The sequence below is a fragment of the Mustela nivalis genome, assembly GCF_964662115.1.
Source record: "Mustela nivalis genome assembly, chromosome: 18".
Taxonomy (NCBI): Eukaryota; Metazoa; Chordata; class Mammalia; order Carnivora; family Mustelidae; genus Mustela; species Mustela nivalis.
The window spans coordinates 53585378-53602510 of NC_139037.1; the positions used below are offsets into that span (position 1 = coordinate 53585378).

The window sequence follows — 17133 nt, forward strand, 5'->3', positions numbered from 1 at the left end:
CTCCCTCTGCCTCTGTCTGCCATTCTGTCTGCCTGTGCTCGCTCTCTCCCTCTCTCTCTGATAAATAAATAAAATCTTAAAAAAAAAAAACAAAACAAAACAAAAAACCCAACCATCATTTGAATCTTCAGTGAGTTGTAATGACTCATCTCAGATCACCACATTCAATAGGATAATAATGAAAAACTTGGAAATATCCCAAGAGCAACCAACATGTGACTGACATGATGGGGGCAAACGCCGTGGGGAAAGGTAGTATTGATCTTCCCGACACAGGGATGCCACAAACCATTCAATTTGTAAAAACACGGTATCTGTGAAGCACGACACAAGGAGGTAGCTGTGCCTGTGTGTATAAAGAAACTAATAGTTACTGACTGTGCAACCTCAGGATATATTCAAATGGGAATAAATTTGATAAACTTAATTATGGTACATCCTTTACAAATAAACCTTCCCATACCTCTGCTATGCAGTGAAGCCTACAGCAAACACTAGAGAACTGAGTGTTATGTAGGTGTACACACACACACACACACACACACAAAACTGTCTTGTCATTCTGGTTTCTAGTACTTTGAAAATACCGATATTCCAAATTCAACAGGATTACCATTAATTTCTCACAAGTTTTCCTATAACCCATCTGGTACAAGTCTTGTACTTCCCAGAGGAACACAATTCTCAGTGTGTCAGTCAGGGTTTCTTCCCAGATGAGTTTCATACTCCTTAACAAGGCTAGTACAAATATGGACATTTACCCTCCTTCATGTTCATTCATGTTATTTTCTGAGCCCTTTCTTTCACGTCAAATGATGTGCAACTTTGCAACATGCAGTGTTCCTGGAGTTTTTCAGAATCCTGAATCCTGTAACCTACAACTGAATCTAACTCTTGGGAGATTTTTCTCTTCTTCGAGAAATTTAGTTTGTCTCATTTGTGTATACGCTGATGTATATGAGGAACTGATTTCTAGGTAAAGCCTTTCACACAGTAATTGCTTTAATAAGACCTGTCTCTAGTGTGAGTTGTTTGGTGTTTATTAAAATTGGATCTGTTGTTGAAGGCCTTCCCACACTGAGAACATACATAAGGCTTCTCTCCCGTGTGAATCCGCTGATGCACTTGGAGCTGTGGTTTCCGGCCAAAGGATTTCCCACAGTCATAGCATTCATAAGGCTTCTCCCCAACATGCGTTCTCTGATGTGCCACCAACTCAGATTTCTGGAGAAAGGCATTCCCACATTTGTAACAGGCGAAGGTTTTCTCTCTGGTGTGCGTCATCTGGTGTTTGTGGAAATTTGATCTGCCATTGAAGGCCTTCCCACATTCGGTGCACACATAGGGTTTCTCTCCAGTGTGAATCCGCTGATGCTCCTTGAACTGTGACTTGGAAGTGAAGGCTTTCCCACAGTCGCCACATTTGTAAGGCTTCTCCCCAGTGTGAGTTCTCTGATGCATGCTGAGTATGGACTTCTGGTTGAAGGCTTTCCCACAGTCGCCGCATACGTGTTGTCTTTCTCCGGTGTGAATTTTCTGGTGGATGTTGAGGTGTGATTTTTGGGTGAAGGCTTTTCCACAGTCACCACATTCATAAGGCTTCTCCCCAGTATGAATTCGGTGATGGATATCAAGCTGTGACTTGGAAATGAAGGCTTTCCCACAATTGTGGCACGGGTAAGGTTTCTCTCCGGTGTGCCCTCTCTGATGCACGGTCAAGTGCGCCTTCTGGACGAAGGCCTGTCCGCACTCAATGCACACATAGGACTTCTCCCCCGAGTGGATTCTCTGGTGCAAGCTGAGCGTTGACTTCTGGGTGAAGGCCTTCCCGCATTCACCGCACGTGTACTGGCGCTCACCCGTATGAATCTTCTGATGGATGGCGAGGGCTGAATTCTGGGAGAAGCCTTTCCCACATTCACTGCATTCGTAGAGTTTCCCACTAGTGTGAGTCCTCTGGTGTCTGAAGAGAGATAATGTCTGGAAAAAGGCTTTCCCACATTCATGGCATTTATGGGACTTCCTTCTCGTGTGAGTTTTCTGGTGTGTCATCAGTTCTGCTCTCTGAACGAAGACCTTCCCACACTCCTTGCAGATGTTAGCTGTGTGAGCTGTCGGATACACACCCAGCTTTGGTTGTAGGGTGAAGCCCTTAGTACATCTGCTGCACTCCTGGAGGTTTTCTACACTATGGAATCTCTGCTGCTCAAGGGGCGGCTTCTGGGGGAAGCCCCTGCCACACTCAGCGCATTTATGGGGTCTCTCCTGATTACGAATTTGGTGCTGCGTGCGTGACTGTTTATGGCTGAGGACTTTCGGATGTTGATTCCCTTCGCAGAAGTTCTCTCCTGGATGAATGTGCTTGTAGCTGGCCTGGGAAGAGCTACGGGTGAACAGCCGGCCAGAGCCAGCCAGCTCACTGAGGTGTTCTGTGCTGTTGCTTTGAGTCTGATGATTCACGTCTGGATTAGGCTTCAAACTCTTGGCAACTGAGCAGTGTTTAGGAGGTCTGCTTTGTGAACAAACAAGGTGAGGCCTCACATGAATGATTCTTCCTGGGTCCTTCCGCTCCCAGTCTCTCTCTCTATCCAGTGTCTTCCTGTCAAGGAAGGCCCCATGCCATGCAGGTTCATCTTGCTTCTGCCGACGCCTCGCTGCACGGCCACTGTGTCCCCACAGGTCTTCTGAAATGGAACACCACGTACCACCTCTTGTGACTTCACTTTCCTTACTGTTGTGAAATGAAGCCTTTTCAAATATTTTCTGTTGGGAGGTTTTAAGTCCCAATGCCCCTTCTAGAAGCAGAGGAAGAAGATGAAAGGAACACGAGTTAGGAGAGGATGGAGGAGAAACCATAGGAGTGGACTGAGGGCGAACATGAATTGCTGAGTCACGGTAATAACGATGATGGGAGGGCGGCGCCGCGGAGGAGACACCCACCCTGCCTTCGCTTCATGTCGCCTGTCTGCGTACAGCACAGAGCACGTGTGCAACCGCGCTCTGCGTCGCGTGGAAACTCTTCAATCCTCACAACCCTGCATGCGTAACTGCGCTTACTCTCCATTTCATAGAACAGGAGGCAGCAAAGAGTCTCTAAGTAACTGACCAAAATCACCTCCCGGAGCTCTGGGGAAAATTAGAACAAAAGACAAGCCAGCTCCACCTAACGCAGGCCTGCAGTCTAGAAACCCGGAGACACCAACACCTACGATGACAGAAAATACAGACAGGGGTGTGACACGTGGGAAGAGCCAAGGCTTGAAAAGGAGGGGCTCTGAGGGCAGCTCTTCATCAGCTTTCAGATCTAAACTGTCACTAACCCACCAGTTTCCTCTCACTTGTTAGAAACGATAACAAACCCAGCTGCCCTGTTAATCCTCTGGAGAAGTAAGAAAGCTCCAATCCTGACACTGCCAAGCAGGGAAAGGACACCTGTGCCCAGACTCAACTCTCCAGGAAGCTGAAATTTGTTTGCTTGAACCGATAAACTTATGACCCAATGAATCCAATGTACTTTTTTTTGGAAGAGTGGACAAGGGGTGGCTCAGTGGGTAAAGCCTCTGCCTTTGGCTTAGGTCATGGTCTCAGGGTCCTGGGATCGAGCCCCACATCAGGCTCTCTTGCTCAGCAGGAAGCCTACTTCTCCCTCTTCCTCTGCCTGCCTCTCTGCCTACTTCTGCATTGTCAAATAAATAAATAAAATCTTAAAGAAGTTGACAAGTAAGCTGTCTCCTGAGACATGTGTCACCCTCTTCCACAGAAGTTAACTGTGGACAGGCCAAGCTACAAAACAACTCCCAGCGCCGCTGCAAGGAGGTGGGACGGTGAGTCTGTTTCTGCTGATGGAATGCAAATGCAGCATTATCCACCAGCTCTGGCCTGGGCGGTGAGATCACAGCTTCTCAGTACCCTCCACCCCTTTTCTGCCCAGCAGAACCTGCCTCTGGGTACCCGGCACATTCAATGCTGCAGAGGGACAGCATCACAAAGCAGAGTGTAACAGTGAGGGAAAAATTCAAGACACCTGAAGAATCCAAGAAGCGAGGCTTCCTGCTGACCTGCTTTTTAATTTTTATTTATTTATTTATTTATTTATTTGAGATTTATTTATTTATTTGACAGAGAGAGCGAGCAGGAGAGCACAGCAAAGGGAGTGGCAGAGGGAGAAACAGGCTCCCTGCTGAGCAGAGAGCCCGATGTGAGGCTGGATCCCAGGACCCTGAGACCATGACCTGAGCCAAAGGCAGAGGCTTAACCTGTTGAACCACCCAGGTGCCCCTGACCTGCTTTCTTAAAAAACTGTTTTACAGGAGAGAAATTATTCTAGAAATTGTCACCGAACCTTGGTGTCTCTGTACACCACCTAATACACCATTTTTCCCCCACCAAGAATGGGAGTCATTGATCATCAAATTTATTAGTATAGAACAGATGCTAAAAAGAAAGAGGGGAGGGCGCCTGGGTGGCTCAGTGGGTTAAGCCGCTGCCTTCAGCTCAGGTCATGATCTCAGGGTCCTGGGATTGAGTCCCGCATCAGGCTCTCTGCTCAGCAGGGAGCCTGCTTCCCTCTCTCTCTCTGCCTGCCTCTCTGTCTACTTGTGATCTCTCTCTGTCAAATAAATAAATAAAATCTTTAGGAAAAAAAAAAAAGAAAGAGGGGCGCCTGGCTGGCTTGGTTAGAAGAGAGCATGACTCTTATCTTGAGGTTGTGAGTTTAAAGCCCCACGTTCAATGCAGAGATTACTTAAAACTAAAATCTTAAAAATATGTGGTAAAAAACATGTAATTATGAAATTTATGATCTCAACCATCTTTTAAAAATTTTCTTATTTTAAGTAGGCTCATGCCCAGATATTTACAGTTTTCTTAGATAATATATATTGTCTACCTTTATGTATATCATACATATGTCTCTGTAGCAGACATGGAACAAAATAGGAACCCAACAGAACAGAGCATGAGCAATCAAACTCTTCAGCTACACTTAAAATTAGAAATATGTGGCCACGACACTGATGTCACTGAGAAGACTCTGTTAATCCTACATAGTAATAACTGTATTTTTCCATCAAAATCTCAGGGGAGAAAAAAAAAAATATTGGAAAACTCTTGTCAATGGCATCATGACTGACCACAAAACCCATTAGGAACAAAAACACAAGCAGGAAGAAATAGGAGCTCATTTAGGGGAGACCACTGGGATTAAGAAAAAGCATCAACTAAATTGCACATTCAAAAGAAAAAATTGTTAGAGTTTTAAGTAAGAGGACTGTGGTGGAAGAGCCAAGACATGCAGGAGACTCTAGTAAAACGTGTAAGGCAAGACGCACGTTTGATTTGTGTAATTTCTGATCTCCCAAAATTAGAGGAAGTGAGTCTTCCTACGGGAAGCGTCTGCCATGTAGCTAAGTGAATGGTTTAGGTACAGGGACTGGAGGGGATCTATCTAGGGACCACCAGAAAAAAACTGCAGCTTGGGTGTTCCGAAGAGAAGGGGCCTTGACTTCCTACATGAAGAGACGATCAGATCCTTCTGATGGACATGGTGTGCCTGGGCGGCTCAGTTGTTAAGCTTCTATCTTCGGCTCAGGTCATAATCCTCAGGTCCTGCGATCAAGCACCGCATCGGGCTCCCTGCTTGGCGGGAAGCCTGCTTCTCCCTCTCCCACTCCCCCTGCTTTTGTTCCCTCTCTCGCTGTCAAATAAATAAATCAAATCTTATTTAAAAAAAAAAAAGGAAGCATGGGGGCCCTGAACTGCAGGTGCCACAATCTGGGGGAAAGAAGAAAGAAGATCCAGCACAGAAAAGAAAAATCAATGAATTCAGGGAACAAATAAAAAGGAAAAAAGGCCTTAAGAAAAAAGTCCATGGACCAACAAGATGACAAAAGATGGGAAACCCAATCAGATGACAGATGAGGATATGCTCTCTTTACTAGAAAAATGAAATTAAAGCAAGAAATAGGCCTATCGCCCACCACACGGGCCAAGAGAAAGCTGATGAACAGCCGTGCTGGCAGGTGAGATGCACTCTCTCACGGGAGCGGAGGTTACACAGCTCGTCTCCAGAGCAGGATGGCTTTCATGGTCACATTAACTACACTTCTGTCCAGGGGTTAGGGAATCTCGCTCCCGAGTGTTCACCTCAGAGAAATTCTGACCCCTCTCCCTAAGGGGCGCTTACAAGATAATGTATTACAGTGTTAGTCAGAAACTGGAAGGCAATGTATAGCCCACCACTGGGGCAGATAACGCCTCTCAAAGATATATACACGTGGGCCAGGTAATAGTCACTCACTCTGACGCCTCTGATATGGGAGCTGAGCCTCTCAGCTCAGAGGATCCTGGAAATGATCTCTGGGTTGGGACTGTGATACCCTGGTAACGAGAAAGAATCTCAGATCTGAATGGGGTCCGGGGCTTTACAGACTATTGGCTCATCAGAAAAGTCAACATCTTTCACTGGGAACAAAGTGATATCCAGGGGTGTCCTAAACGAATGAACAATCCGGGACAAGTCAAAGGCACACGGATTACATACTTCAGATGCCCTACTGCGTCGCACAACAAGGAAGGAAATCCCAACGAGGTCCATCCAAGATTCCCAGGTCAGGTGTGCTCACCCACGGAGAGGAGGTGGCTGTAGATCTCTAGCATCACGTCCCGGTACAGGCATCTCTGGGCAGGGTCCAGCTGCTGCCACTCCTCCCTGCTGAAATCCATGGCCACGTCCTCAAATGACACCAATCCCTGTAAAAACACACCCTGATGTCAATTAATTACTCACTACCGGTGAACACAGAAGCTACCTGGAGACTTCTTTTTAATGACTTTTCACCACGATCTATACGGCTTTCCACTAACTCACCTGTTTCATGTTGTATTGGGTTTTTAAAGGTCTCTAGAAATACGCTGCCGTCTACTACGTACTTTGATACTGGGCTGGTCTTTGTTCTAGTTTTCTGGCACAGAGCTCCTTAAAACCCTTAAAATTTCCTAAGTGAGGAGAGTGATAAAGGGTGTCTTCTCTTCTGTTAATAGGTCAGCATGGGTATGGGGGGGGCTGGTTGCCAGGGGAACCCACCAAGTGATGAGAGGACTGAACTTTCAGCCCCACCGCTGAAGTCCAGGAAGGGGAGACGACCTGGAACCCACTACCAGTCGCCAACGATTTCATCACTGAAATCTGGGTTGCGTGTTCTGCAGCCTCCAAAAGCACTCAGAAGGGCAGGGTTTGGACAGCTCCCGGGTTGCTGAATAGGATCACTTTCATACGCCACCCTGCCCGGCCTCCCAACTGTACAGGGACAGAATCTCCCTGTGTATCTCTTCATCTGGAGGTTGACTTTTTTCTTTAAGATTTCATTTACTTATTTGAGAAAGAGCACAAGCAGGGAGAGGTGGTGAAGCAGGCTCCCTGCCAAGCAGGGAGCCCAACGTAGGGCTTGACGCCAGGACCCTGGGATTATGACCCGAGCCGAAGGCAGCTACTGAGCCACCCAGGCCCCCTTGGCTGTTGATTCTTATCCTTTAATCTCCTTTGCAGTGAACCAGTAATCTAGTGAGTACATGGGTTTCCTGAGTTCTGTGAGCTACTCTTGAAAATTAATTAAACCCAAGGAGGAGGTTACGGGAACCTCTGAAGCCCAGAGAGTCGGAAGCATTGGTGACAACGCGGAGTTTCAACTGGCATCTGAGGTCGGGGGAGAGGGGCTGTCTTGTCGGACTGTGCCCTTAACGTGAGGGATGTGGCCCCATCTACGGGCAGACAGTGCCAGAACTGAATTTGAGAACAAGACCCAAACAATTAGCAATAGCTAATGCACAAGATGGATTCCCTCATGTCAAGGGAGAGAAACTAATTTCAACCAAGCCAGATGACGGTGAGGATGAACCTGGTCAGCACAGCCCAAGGGGATGCACCTGCGCAAAATTCAGAGAAACCCCCAAGATACGTGCTCGTGCTCCTCATTGGCCACCACATCCCAGAGTCACTGCCAGAAACCCGGGAGCTGCACCCTGCTTGTCATGCTGTGCCTGAGGTTGAAGTCTGGGACCTCAGCCTGACACCCTTGCTAGCGGTACATAACTTGTGGGTTTTGCCTATTTAACCCTAAACCTTCCCCCTTCTGTACCCAAAGACTGTGGTTTCCCAGTTTGCCAACTGGATGGCAATGAAGCTTTCCCTTGCCTGGGATCAAATCTTCATACTGCAGATTGCTGACACGTTGTAGGACACCCAGCTGTTGTCACAGGGAAGTGCTCAGTGTGGGAAAAAATTCCCCATGCTGTTGGGTCCCCAAATGATGGGTCCATGGTCAAAGTGTAAGGGCCTGCTTAGCCAGAGTGAGCCATTTTGTTGTTTATGCAGTAAACTTAGACTGACAGACCCCCACCCCCACCCCGCGGAGGAACTTACTTAGAAACAAGTATGGGAAACCAGTAAAATATGACTGATCAGCCCCTGATAACAGAGCCATTATACCAGGACGTGTCAGGTCAGGGGGAGGTAACAGAGCCCAGAATGCAAGGATGAGTCAAGCCAGGTGGAGACATCCAATCAGGAAAGCACCTCCCTAACCACCCAAGAATGTGGGCCCTGCCTTTTGGGCACCAATTCTAACCAGAGTGATAGGCTAGTTCGAATAGCTACTATAGGGTGAATTGTAATTCAGTTGGTCACCTGTGTGTGGCCAGGCTCAACCACATGGCCTCTGCTCTATAAAAAAGTTAGTCTGTGAGGCTGGGAGAGGTTGCCTCTTCGTAAGAGACTGGCCGGTCAGTTTGATTCTCAATGCTTGGCATGAAATAAAGCTTTGCTTGACCTTCACTTTGGATCAGTCTCACTCCTTTGACCATGGACCCAACAAAAGGAGCGAGACTGATACAAAGCGAAGGTCAAGCAAAGCTTTATTTCGTGCCAAGCATCAAGAATCAGACCGACCGTGAAACAGACGGGTTGGGGCCGCCCCTTACAGAGAGGACGACCCCTCCCTACTTTCCAGACTAACTAACCACAGACAAAGGCCATGTGGTTGGGCCTGGCCACACACAGGTGGCTAACTGAATTATAATTCACCCCACAGTAGCTATGGAAACTAGCCCATCACCTTGGTAGTTAGGAGACAGTAAGGCCCCCACTGATTGAATATCTCCACCTGACCTGACCCACGCTTGTATTTGGGCTGTTGCCTGGGACGGGTTTCCCGGACTTGCTTTTAAATAAGTTCCCCTGGAGGGGGGACAGGGTCAATTTAAGTTTTACTGCATAAACAACCAAATGGCTGTTCAACGGAGGTGGGGCCGCTCTGGCTAAATAGGCCCTTACATTGGGTTTGGTGACTGGAAGTATCAGAAACACGGTTTTCTGTGTGTGTAAAGGAGACGTGCAGGAGAAGTGGTTTTCCTTTACGACAGGGAACACCGATCTGACCAAAAGCTGATCCCCATCCTGGAAGGGTGGGCTTGAAAAGCACGCTAGTTCCGAGGGGCTGGGAGGGTATGAAAGAGCGCTCACTCAAAACTCCAACTGAGGTAGCTTTTTTTGGTTCTGGACCAAAAGCCAATACATGTGTGGAAGGAGGTATGCCCCCTCCCCCTCGCCAAGCAGGTCTCCAACAGCAATGCGGCCTTCAATTCAACTCAATTCTGACCCCATCCACCTGGAGGTGGTGACTGCTTTTACAGGCGAGGGCTTAGCCCTTTAGGACGGCCCCACCGCTACGGGGGCCAGTCACAAGACCAGGCTGTGTCACCTGTACCTCTGACTTGCTTAAATTAGAGGTTCCCATGACCCCCTTCTTGGGCTCAATTAATATGCTAGAGCAGCTCAAAGAATTAAGGAAACTCGTTTACTCACTGGGATCAGCAGTTTATTAGAAAAAGATAGTAAAAGATACGTATCAAGAGCCAGATGAAGGGGTGCATGGGGCAAGGTACATAGGCGTTCCCATGCCCCCTCCGGGTGAACCACTTCCAGGACACCTCCATGTGCTCACCAACCTGGCAGCTTCCCAAACCCACTGGATGTTTATGGAGGCTTTACCACACAGTCGCAACTGAGGAAATCCTGAGCCTTTGGTAACTGATTCACTCCAGCCCCTCTCCTCTCCCCAGCGGTGAAGAGGTGGGACTCCAGTCCCAACCCTCTAACCATTGGGTCGGGAACCACCACCCTTAGGGGATTTCCAAAATCCAGCTCATTTACATAAACCCAGTTGTGGTGGAAATGGCCTTGTTATGAATAACAAGACACGCACTTCACACCTCTCAGGCTCTAAAGCTTTCTCCCCAGACCCCCTGCTGCCAGGAACTGAGAACAAGGCTAAAACGGGGACAAAAGATGCCCCTTCTTACTAATTATAGCTCAGGAAATTCCAAAGATCCGGGGAGCTGTGAGCCAGGAGCCCTGGATGCCGACAACCAAATACAGAGGTTTCTCATAAACCTCAGTGTCACACAGCTGTGTAAGAGTGTAATTTTTTTTTTTTAAAGATTTTATTTATTTATTTGACAGAGAGAGATCACAAGTAGGCAGAGAGGCAGGCAGAGAGAGAGAGGAGGAAGCAGGCTCCCCGCTGAGCAGAGAGCCCGATGCGGGACTCGATCCCAGGACCCTGAGATCATGACCTGAGCCGAAGGCAGCAGCTTAAGCCACTGAGCCACCCAGGCGCCCCTGTAAGAGTGTAATTAAAGGATTGGGAGGTAAACAGCCACATATTTCATTAATAGGGTAAAAATTCACTGCCACTGAGGAGAAAGACAATCTTGACAGCTGTTAGCTGTTTTCGTTTTTTTTTTTTTTTTTTTTTTGAGCTGGAACACATGCTCTTACGGAGGACAGTGAACTAGGTTACACCTTCCTGCTCTATCAAGCTCGAGTCAGGCCCATTTTGATTCTCTGCCACAGGGCACGGTTTGCAAAGGCAGCTGTTTTTATTTACAAGCTGACCAAAAAATATGAATTAGCAAAAGGGTTATCTATTGAAATGGCAAAATGAGGGACACCTGGGTGGCTCAGTGGGTTAAAGCCTCTGCCTTCAGCTCGGGTCATGATCCCAGGGTCCTGGGATCGAGCCCCGCATTGGGCTCTCTGCTAAGCAGGGAGCCTGCTTCCCCGTCTCTCTTTGCCTACTTGTGATCTCTGTCTGTCAAATAAATAAATAAAATCTAAAAAAGAAAAAGAAAAAGAAACGGCAAAATGAAAACCAGGGCAAGCAGGCAAGATTATTTTCATTGTATCAAAGGGAATGTGCTACTATGAAGTAACCCATACCCTTTTTAAAAAAATTTTATTGGGGCGCCTGGGTGGCTCAGTGGGTTAAAGCCTCTGCCTTCGGCTCAGGTCATGATCTCAGGGTCCTGGGATGGAGCCCCACATTGGTCTCTCTGCTCAGCAGGGAGCCTGCTTTCTCCCTCTCTCTCTGCCTCCCTCTCTGCCTACTTGTGAACTCTGTCAAGTAAATAAATCTTAAAAAAATTTTTTTAAAAAAATTATTTATTTATTTGACAGAGAGATCAAGATCACAAGTAGGCAGAGAGGCAAGCAGAGAAAAAGGGGGAAGCAGGCTCCCCACTGAGCAGGGAGCCCGATGTTGGGCTGGATCCCAGGACTCTGAGATCATGACCTGAGCCGAAGGCAGAGGCTTAACCCACTGAGCCACCCAGGTGCCCTGAAGTAACCTGTATCCTAACAGCCACTTGAAATGCTTTCAATCACACTCTTAATACTTCAACCCACAGCAATGCAACACAAGAGGCATTTTCCTACAATGTAATTTTCTGTCACTCTTTACAGGCTTAACTGTATCTCCCCACCCCCCAAAATTCTCATGTTGAAGTCCGAACCCCTAGTACCTCAAAATGTGTCAGTATTTGGAGATGCTGTCTTTGAAGAGGTAACTAAGTTAAAATGAGGTCAGAAGGCTGGGCCCTAATCCAGTATGACCAGGGATACTTACAGGAAAAGGAAAGTAAGACACAGACCCCCACAGAAGGACCTTCTGTGGTCTCTCCTTGGCTTGTACATGGACTTCTGACTGTGTCCTCACACAGTCTTCCTTCTGTGGGGGTCTGTGTCTTACTTTCCTCTTTTCCCAATATCAAATATTTCATCTGTGGGCAATTTGGAAACACCCCTCTCCGGCATTTGTATTCATCTTTTAAAATAGAAAAAACCATACATGTCCTTAAAAGTCCGTTTTTGCTCTAGTATCTTAGGATTCTATAAACCATGAGGACAGATGGAAAAGAGCCAACCGCCAACAAGCAGGTAAGAAATCAGACTGGGACCAGCTGAGAACAATGCAAAGACCCAGTGGTGGATGAAGGCGCTTCCCAGCAGGGCAGGAAAGAATCTGCATTTCTTTGCCAGTGGCTGGGGCTTCCCACCCGGATCAGGGGCTCCCTTTTCTTCTTCCTTTGCCCCAGAACCAGCCCTCTACAACATACGCTCTTCCACCGATCTGTACAGAAGGCCTGTGATGAGGGGACATAAGCCCCCATGATCCCCTCTCAGGAGGAGGGGCACACGGTCTCAGCAACAGTCCAGAGCCCACTGCTTCCTGTGTCTGCCCTCAAATTGTGGAGAACCGTCCCTGGCGCCATTCCTGTTTACCTCACATGGCCCATTCTGCTCCTGTGGACCCAGGACCTGGGACCTTTGGGGTACATTCTCGTCAGCGGGCATGTCTCCCCTGGGCTTCACTTCTTGGGTTCTCTTGCCAACAACTCCACTTTTCCTGGAATCTCGAAGCTCGGTGGGCACCTGGAGGCTTCGATCAGAGCTGCTGCGGAGTTTCTGGCTGGGCTGTGAAGAGAGACCCGCAGGCTCAGTGATATGGTCCGACCCATGAGCTCCATAAATCCACCAGGAAGTTCTGGAAAGGCAATGCTCACATGGTTGCTCTTCTAACATTTGCTCCACACAAGTATTTTTGAGGGTCCTTAGGGAAGGGTCACTGTGCTAGACCCTATGGAACCCAACTGGTTACGAATCAGGGTAAAATAAAAGAGAGCGTTCTGGGGCGCCTGGATGGCTCAGTTAAGTGGCTGACTCTTGATTTCAGCTCAGGTCATGATCTAAGGGTCCTGGGATCGAACCCACATCAGGCTCCGCTTTCAGTGGGGAGTCTGCTTTGGGATTCTCCCTCCCTCCTCTGGCTCTCCCCGCACTCGTGTTCTCTAATAAACAAATCTTAGGGGCGCCTGAGTGGCTCAGTGGGTTAAGCCTCTGTCTTCAGCTCAGGTCATGATCTCAGGGTTCTGGGATCGAGTCCCACATCGGGTTCTCTGCTAAGCAGGGAGCATGCTTCCTCCTCTCTCTCTCTCTGCCTACTTGTGCTCTGTCAAATAAATAAAATCTTGGAAAAAACTAAACAAAACACAGAGTTTGGACTACATGAAGGTTTAACTGTAGCTCTGACACCTTCTGGGCTTGGGAATAGGCAAGTATTACTTTGAATGCAGTTTCCAAATCGAGAAAGCCAGTTTTTATTGCAGGCATCGGGACACTAACATGTGATGAGTCTCATTAAGCCTGCAGCACCTACCTGGCATGAACACCTGTTTAATTTCCATATAACCCTGCCCACTAAACATTATGATCGTTATTATGCCCATTTTGTGGATGAGGAAACTGAAGCTGTCAGGCTTTGCCTTGTGGTCAGTCTGCAGGGAAGAAAAGAGAATCAGTCCTTCCTCTGCCTTGTTCCAAACTACACACAGCTGACCCTATCCCACGTGATCCCCTACGTGGTCAGCTTCCATACACACCATTCCCATTTCCTGTTGGCTTCAGAGAGGTGAGGATCCAAGTTGGCCCGGCTGATATGTCCGTGCAAGCTTCTGGACATTTCAGTGCCCATCCCAGACAGCCCAGACTTCTCTCTTTTTTTTCTTTCTTAAATATTTTATTTTTAAGTAATCTCTAAACCCAAGGTGGGGCTCGAACTTGCAGCCCCCACATGGAGTCACACACTCAACCGACTAACCAGCCAGGAGCCCCATAACAAAGCTGAAACTTAAATTTCCTGTCCTCAACCCCCTTCACCTGGAAAGCCTGCAGACAAGCACCAGTGATGGAAGTTTTAGAATGTAAGTGAGGTGGAGTCCGGAGCCGACTACCAAGAAAGAATTCTTGAGACATCTTTGGTGCAAACTGGTCCATTTATTAAAGCATGGGGACAGGACCCAGGGGCAGAAAAAGCCACGGTCCCATTGTGAGGGGTGGTGGGTTATATACGATGGGGTTGGGGAAGGTGAGGAAAAAGGGAGGTTTCAGTAGAACTTTCATATGCTAAAGAGGACCTACAAGATACTGGAGGCCTTGCCTTTGTCAGGTTAAGGTTGTTTTCCCCTTCTAACAAGGTATTTAACAAAAGATGGGAGATTCCTGGAAGGTCCCACCAGTCTCACCCAGGACTGAGGAGTGGGGGGAGATTGCAGGGATCAGCTTCTGCTTTGTCCTCAGTTTGTCTTCAGCTCCCTCCTCACCAGAACCCCAGAACCCTTATGATGAGGGAGCAGGAGGCTGGCTGAGGACTTCATCACTTACGTGTCTTGACTGTACTAATGAACTGCCTCCCAACCGCACATCAAAGGCAGTCACTGACAGCACTGACCTCCAGATATCCCCAAGGAGTGCCACAAGGTCATAAATGCCTCCCTGTCACCCACATAACCAGGCTATGCTGGTTGCCAGTTAAGTGTTTCCCAGGGAGTGTGATTTCCACAGGACCCCAAGTAATCCCCAACATGGTGATGAAGTTCTTGAACCTAGGTGGGGTTCGGTGGGGTGAGGTTTGGAGCCGACGGCTAAAGAAAGAATTCTTAAGACGTCTCTGGTGCAAAAAGGTGGTTTATTAGAGCACGGGGACAGGACCCGTGGGCAGGCAGAGATGCGGCTGCCCCGGGTTGTGAGGGTAGGCAAGTCATATACCCTGCTGTTGGGGGAAGGTGAGGGGAAGGGAGGTTTCAGTGGAGTTTTCATATGCTAAAGAAGGCCTACAAGGTGCCAGGATGTTCCAGGCCTGCCGGAGGCCTTGCCCTTGCTGCTGGATCAATGTTGTCTTTAGACCAGCCATTAACATTAAGATAGTTGGGAGACTTTTTGGTGGGGTGTCACAATCCTGCTATCAATCGTCTTTGTTAGTGAGATTTAGGACATTTGTAAGCCAAGGGAGACTCCTGTCTAGCAGGATTGTGAGCTCTGCAATTTAACTATTTGCTTATTGTTCATGGCAGTCAGGGCTGCCTGAGGGATGCTACACTTATGGAGGGGAAAGGGTGAAGAGGGGGTGCAAGGCGCCAGCTTTTGCTTTGTCCTCAGCCAGCCTCCTGCTCCCTCATCAATGGGGTTGCAATTAAAGCAGCCCAACAGGAAACCATCATCCATCTCTTCAACTGCTGACCACTACTGACCCTCACCATGTCCACAGGGTGCTAAGGAAGGGCCTCAGAAACCCCCATAACTGACCATTCAGACCGGCAGTCCTTTGGCTCCCATATCCTACCCATAGCACAGCACTCTGATTTCTGCAGATCCCCAAAACACTGCTCCACGATGTTACAACGGGACCCTCAAGGTCCTCCAATCCCTGAAGCTCCTGCTCCCAGTCAATCACCACCTTCAGAGTCACTCCCCGGATGTCCCCAGTGTCACCTACTAAGGCCAGCTCCAGAATCATGTTCGCTGTCCTCAAGTGAGCAAGTTTCAAGGGCCAACAATGCAAAACGTGGTATTAAAACACACTTGGGGGGCGCCTGGGTGGCCAGTCGGTTGAGCGTCTGCCTCCCGCTTGGGTCCTATTGATGAGGGAGCAGGAGGCTGGCTGAGGACAAAGCAAAAGCTGGCGCCTTGCACCCCCTCTTCACCCGCTCCCCTCCATATGTGTAGCATTCCTCAGGCACCCCTGACTGCCATAAAACGATAAATAGTTAACTTGCAGGGATCGCAATCCTGCAGAACAGGAATCTCCCTTGCCCTACAAGATGTCCTAGAGACCTAAACAGGGAGGTTACCTTATCAATAGCACAAATTTCCAGAGGCAAATAACTCTTGGTTCCTGAAGCCCTAATGTCCCCCTCCCACCATAAACTGGAGGAGACTGGGGTAGAAGGGAATGTAAATGATAGCCAGATCATAATGCCCCACCAAGAATCTCCCAATTATCTTGATGTTAATGCCTGACCTAAAGACGACATTGATCAGGCCATAAGGGCAAGGACTCCCTAAAATGTGAGAACTCTGTTGAAACCTCCCATCCCTTCACCACCTCCCCCCAACCGTGGGGTATATAACATGCCCACCCTCACAACCAGGCGCAGCAGCTCTTCCTGCCCACGGGTCCTGTCCCCGTGCTTTAATAAACCACCATTTTGCACCAATGACATCTTAAGAATTCTTTCTTTAGTCGTCAGCTCCGAACCTCCTCACCCCACCGAACCTGACTTAGGTTCTGGGACTTCATCACTATCTCAACTCAAGGTCCTGGGATGGAGCCCCGCACTGGGCTCCCTGTTCAGCCTCGAGTCTCCTTCTCCCTCTTCCCCCTGTCCCTGCTCTCTCTCTAAAATCTTTTTTTAAAAGATTTTACTTATTTATTTCACAGCGAGAGAGGGAACACAAGCAGGAGCAGTGGGAGAGGGAGAAGCCGGCTTCCCGACAAGCAGGGAGCCCGATGTGGGACTCGATCCCAGGATGCTGGGATCATGACCTGAGCCAAAGGGCGCCCCTAAAAAAAATTCTTAAAAAAAAACCCCAAAAACAAAACACTTGGAGTTTAAATTCCCAGAATACTTAACACATATACAGGAAATACGCAAAGCCTGAAAATAACCGAGCCAATCACCCAACTGGGATTAGAAAACGCCCCTCATCCCACAGCCCCCCTTCACTGAGGCCCCGTTACTCACTCCGCAGACCCTCGTCATTCCTCCCCTCAGCCCCTCACACTCACCCTAAGCCGAGTTCCCCTCACGGACCCCAAAGGATCTCCACGGCTAATGTCCGGAAACACTTGGGCCTCCCACACGGGTGACAGGTCAGAACCAGTTAACTACCCAACCGAAATGGCCGCGCCGAGCCACTTCCGGTCTGGGTTAGATTTCCAGGCGCGTTTCTTAGCGCGACCT

General features: G+C 48.4%; 2 protein-coding genes across 5 annotated transcripts in view; one reads left to right on the forward strand and one right to left on the reverse strand.

Moving 5' to 3' along the window:
- LOC309852768 (beta-1,4-galactosyltransferase 3-like) overlaps window positions 1-3720 on the forward strand; it is an 18128-nt gene extending 14408 nt beyond the window's left edge. For both annotated transcript variants that reach the window (XR_014305373.1, XR_014305374.1), the window contains one exon: window positions 1067-3720. The gene's annotated coding sequence lies outside the window, so the exon portion shown is untranslated. The remainder of the gene's footprint in view (window positions 1-1066) is intronic.
- On the reverse strand, window positions 371-17105 carry ZNF175 (zinc finger protein 175). Of its 3 annotated transcripts, none has more exons than XM_082709986.1 (4): window positions 16959-17105; window positions 12617-12808; window positions 6624-6750; window positions 371-2684 (listed from the first exon to the last, which is right to left on the reverse strand). In XM_082709986.1, the coding sequence occupies exons 2-4, from the start codon at window positions 12686-12688 to the stop codon at window positions 1003-1005; spliced, it is 1881 nt and encodes a 626-aa protein (XP_082566112.1). In that variant the 5' UTR covers window positions 12689-12808; window positions 16959-17105; the 3' UTR covers window positions 371-1002. The 3 variants fall into 3 exon arrangements, with proteins under 3 accessions (XP_082566112.1, XP_082566110.1, XP_082566111.1); XM_082709984.1 differs by having other exon boundaries at window positions 371-2795; XM_082709985.1 differs by lacking the exon at window positions 12617-12808 and having other exon boundaries at window positions 371-2795; window positions 16959-17076.
- Between the last annotated feature and the right edge of the window lie 28 nt (window positions 17106-17133).

Excerpts from the sequence above, each read along its gene's own strand:
- ZNF175 (XM_082709984.1), bottom strand. The coding sequence starts at position 12,688 with ATGCCCGCTGACGAGAATGTACCCCAAAGGTCCCAGGTCCTGGGTCCA. Across the intron at positions 6,751-12,616 it reads AGCAGAATGGGCCATGTGAG|GGATTGGTGTCATTTGAGGA; the intron begins GTAAACAGGAAT and ends GTGTTTTTACAG. Across the intron at positions 2,796-6,623 it reads CAGCCACCTCCTCTCCGTGG|AAGGGGCATTGGGACTTAAA; the intron begins GTGAGCACACCT and ends CTCTGCTTCTAG.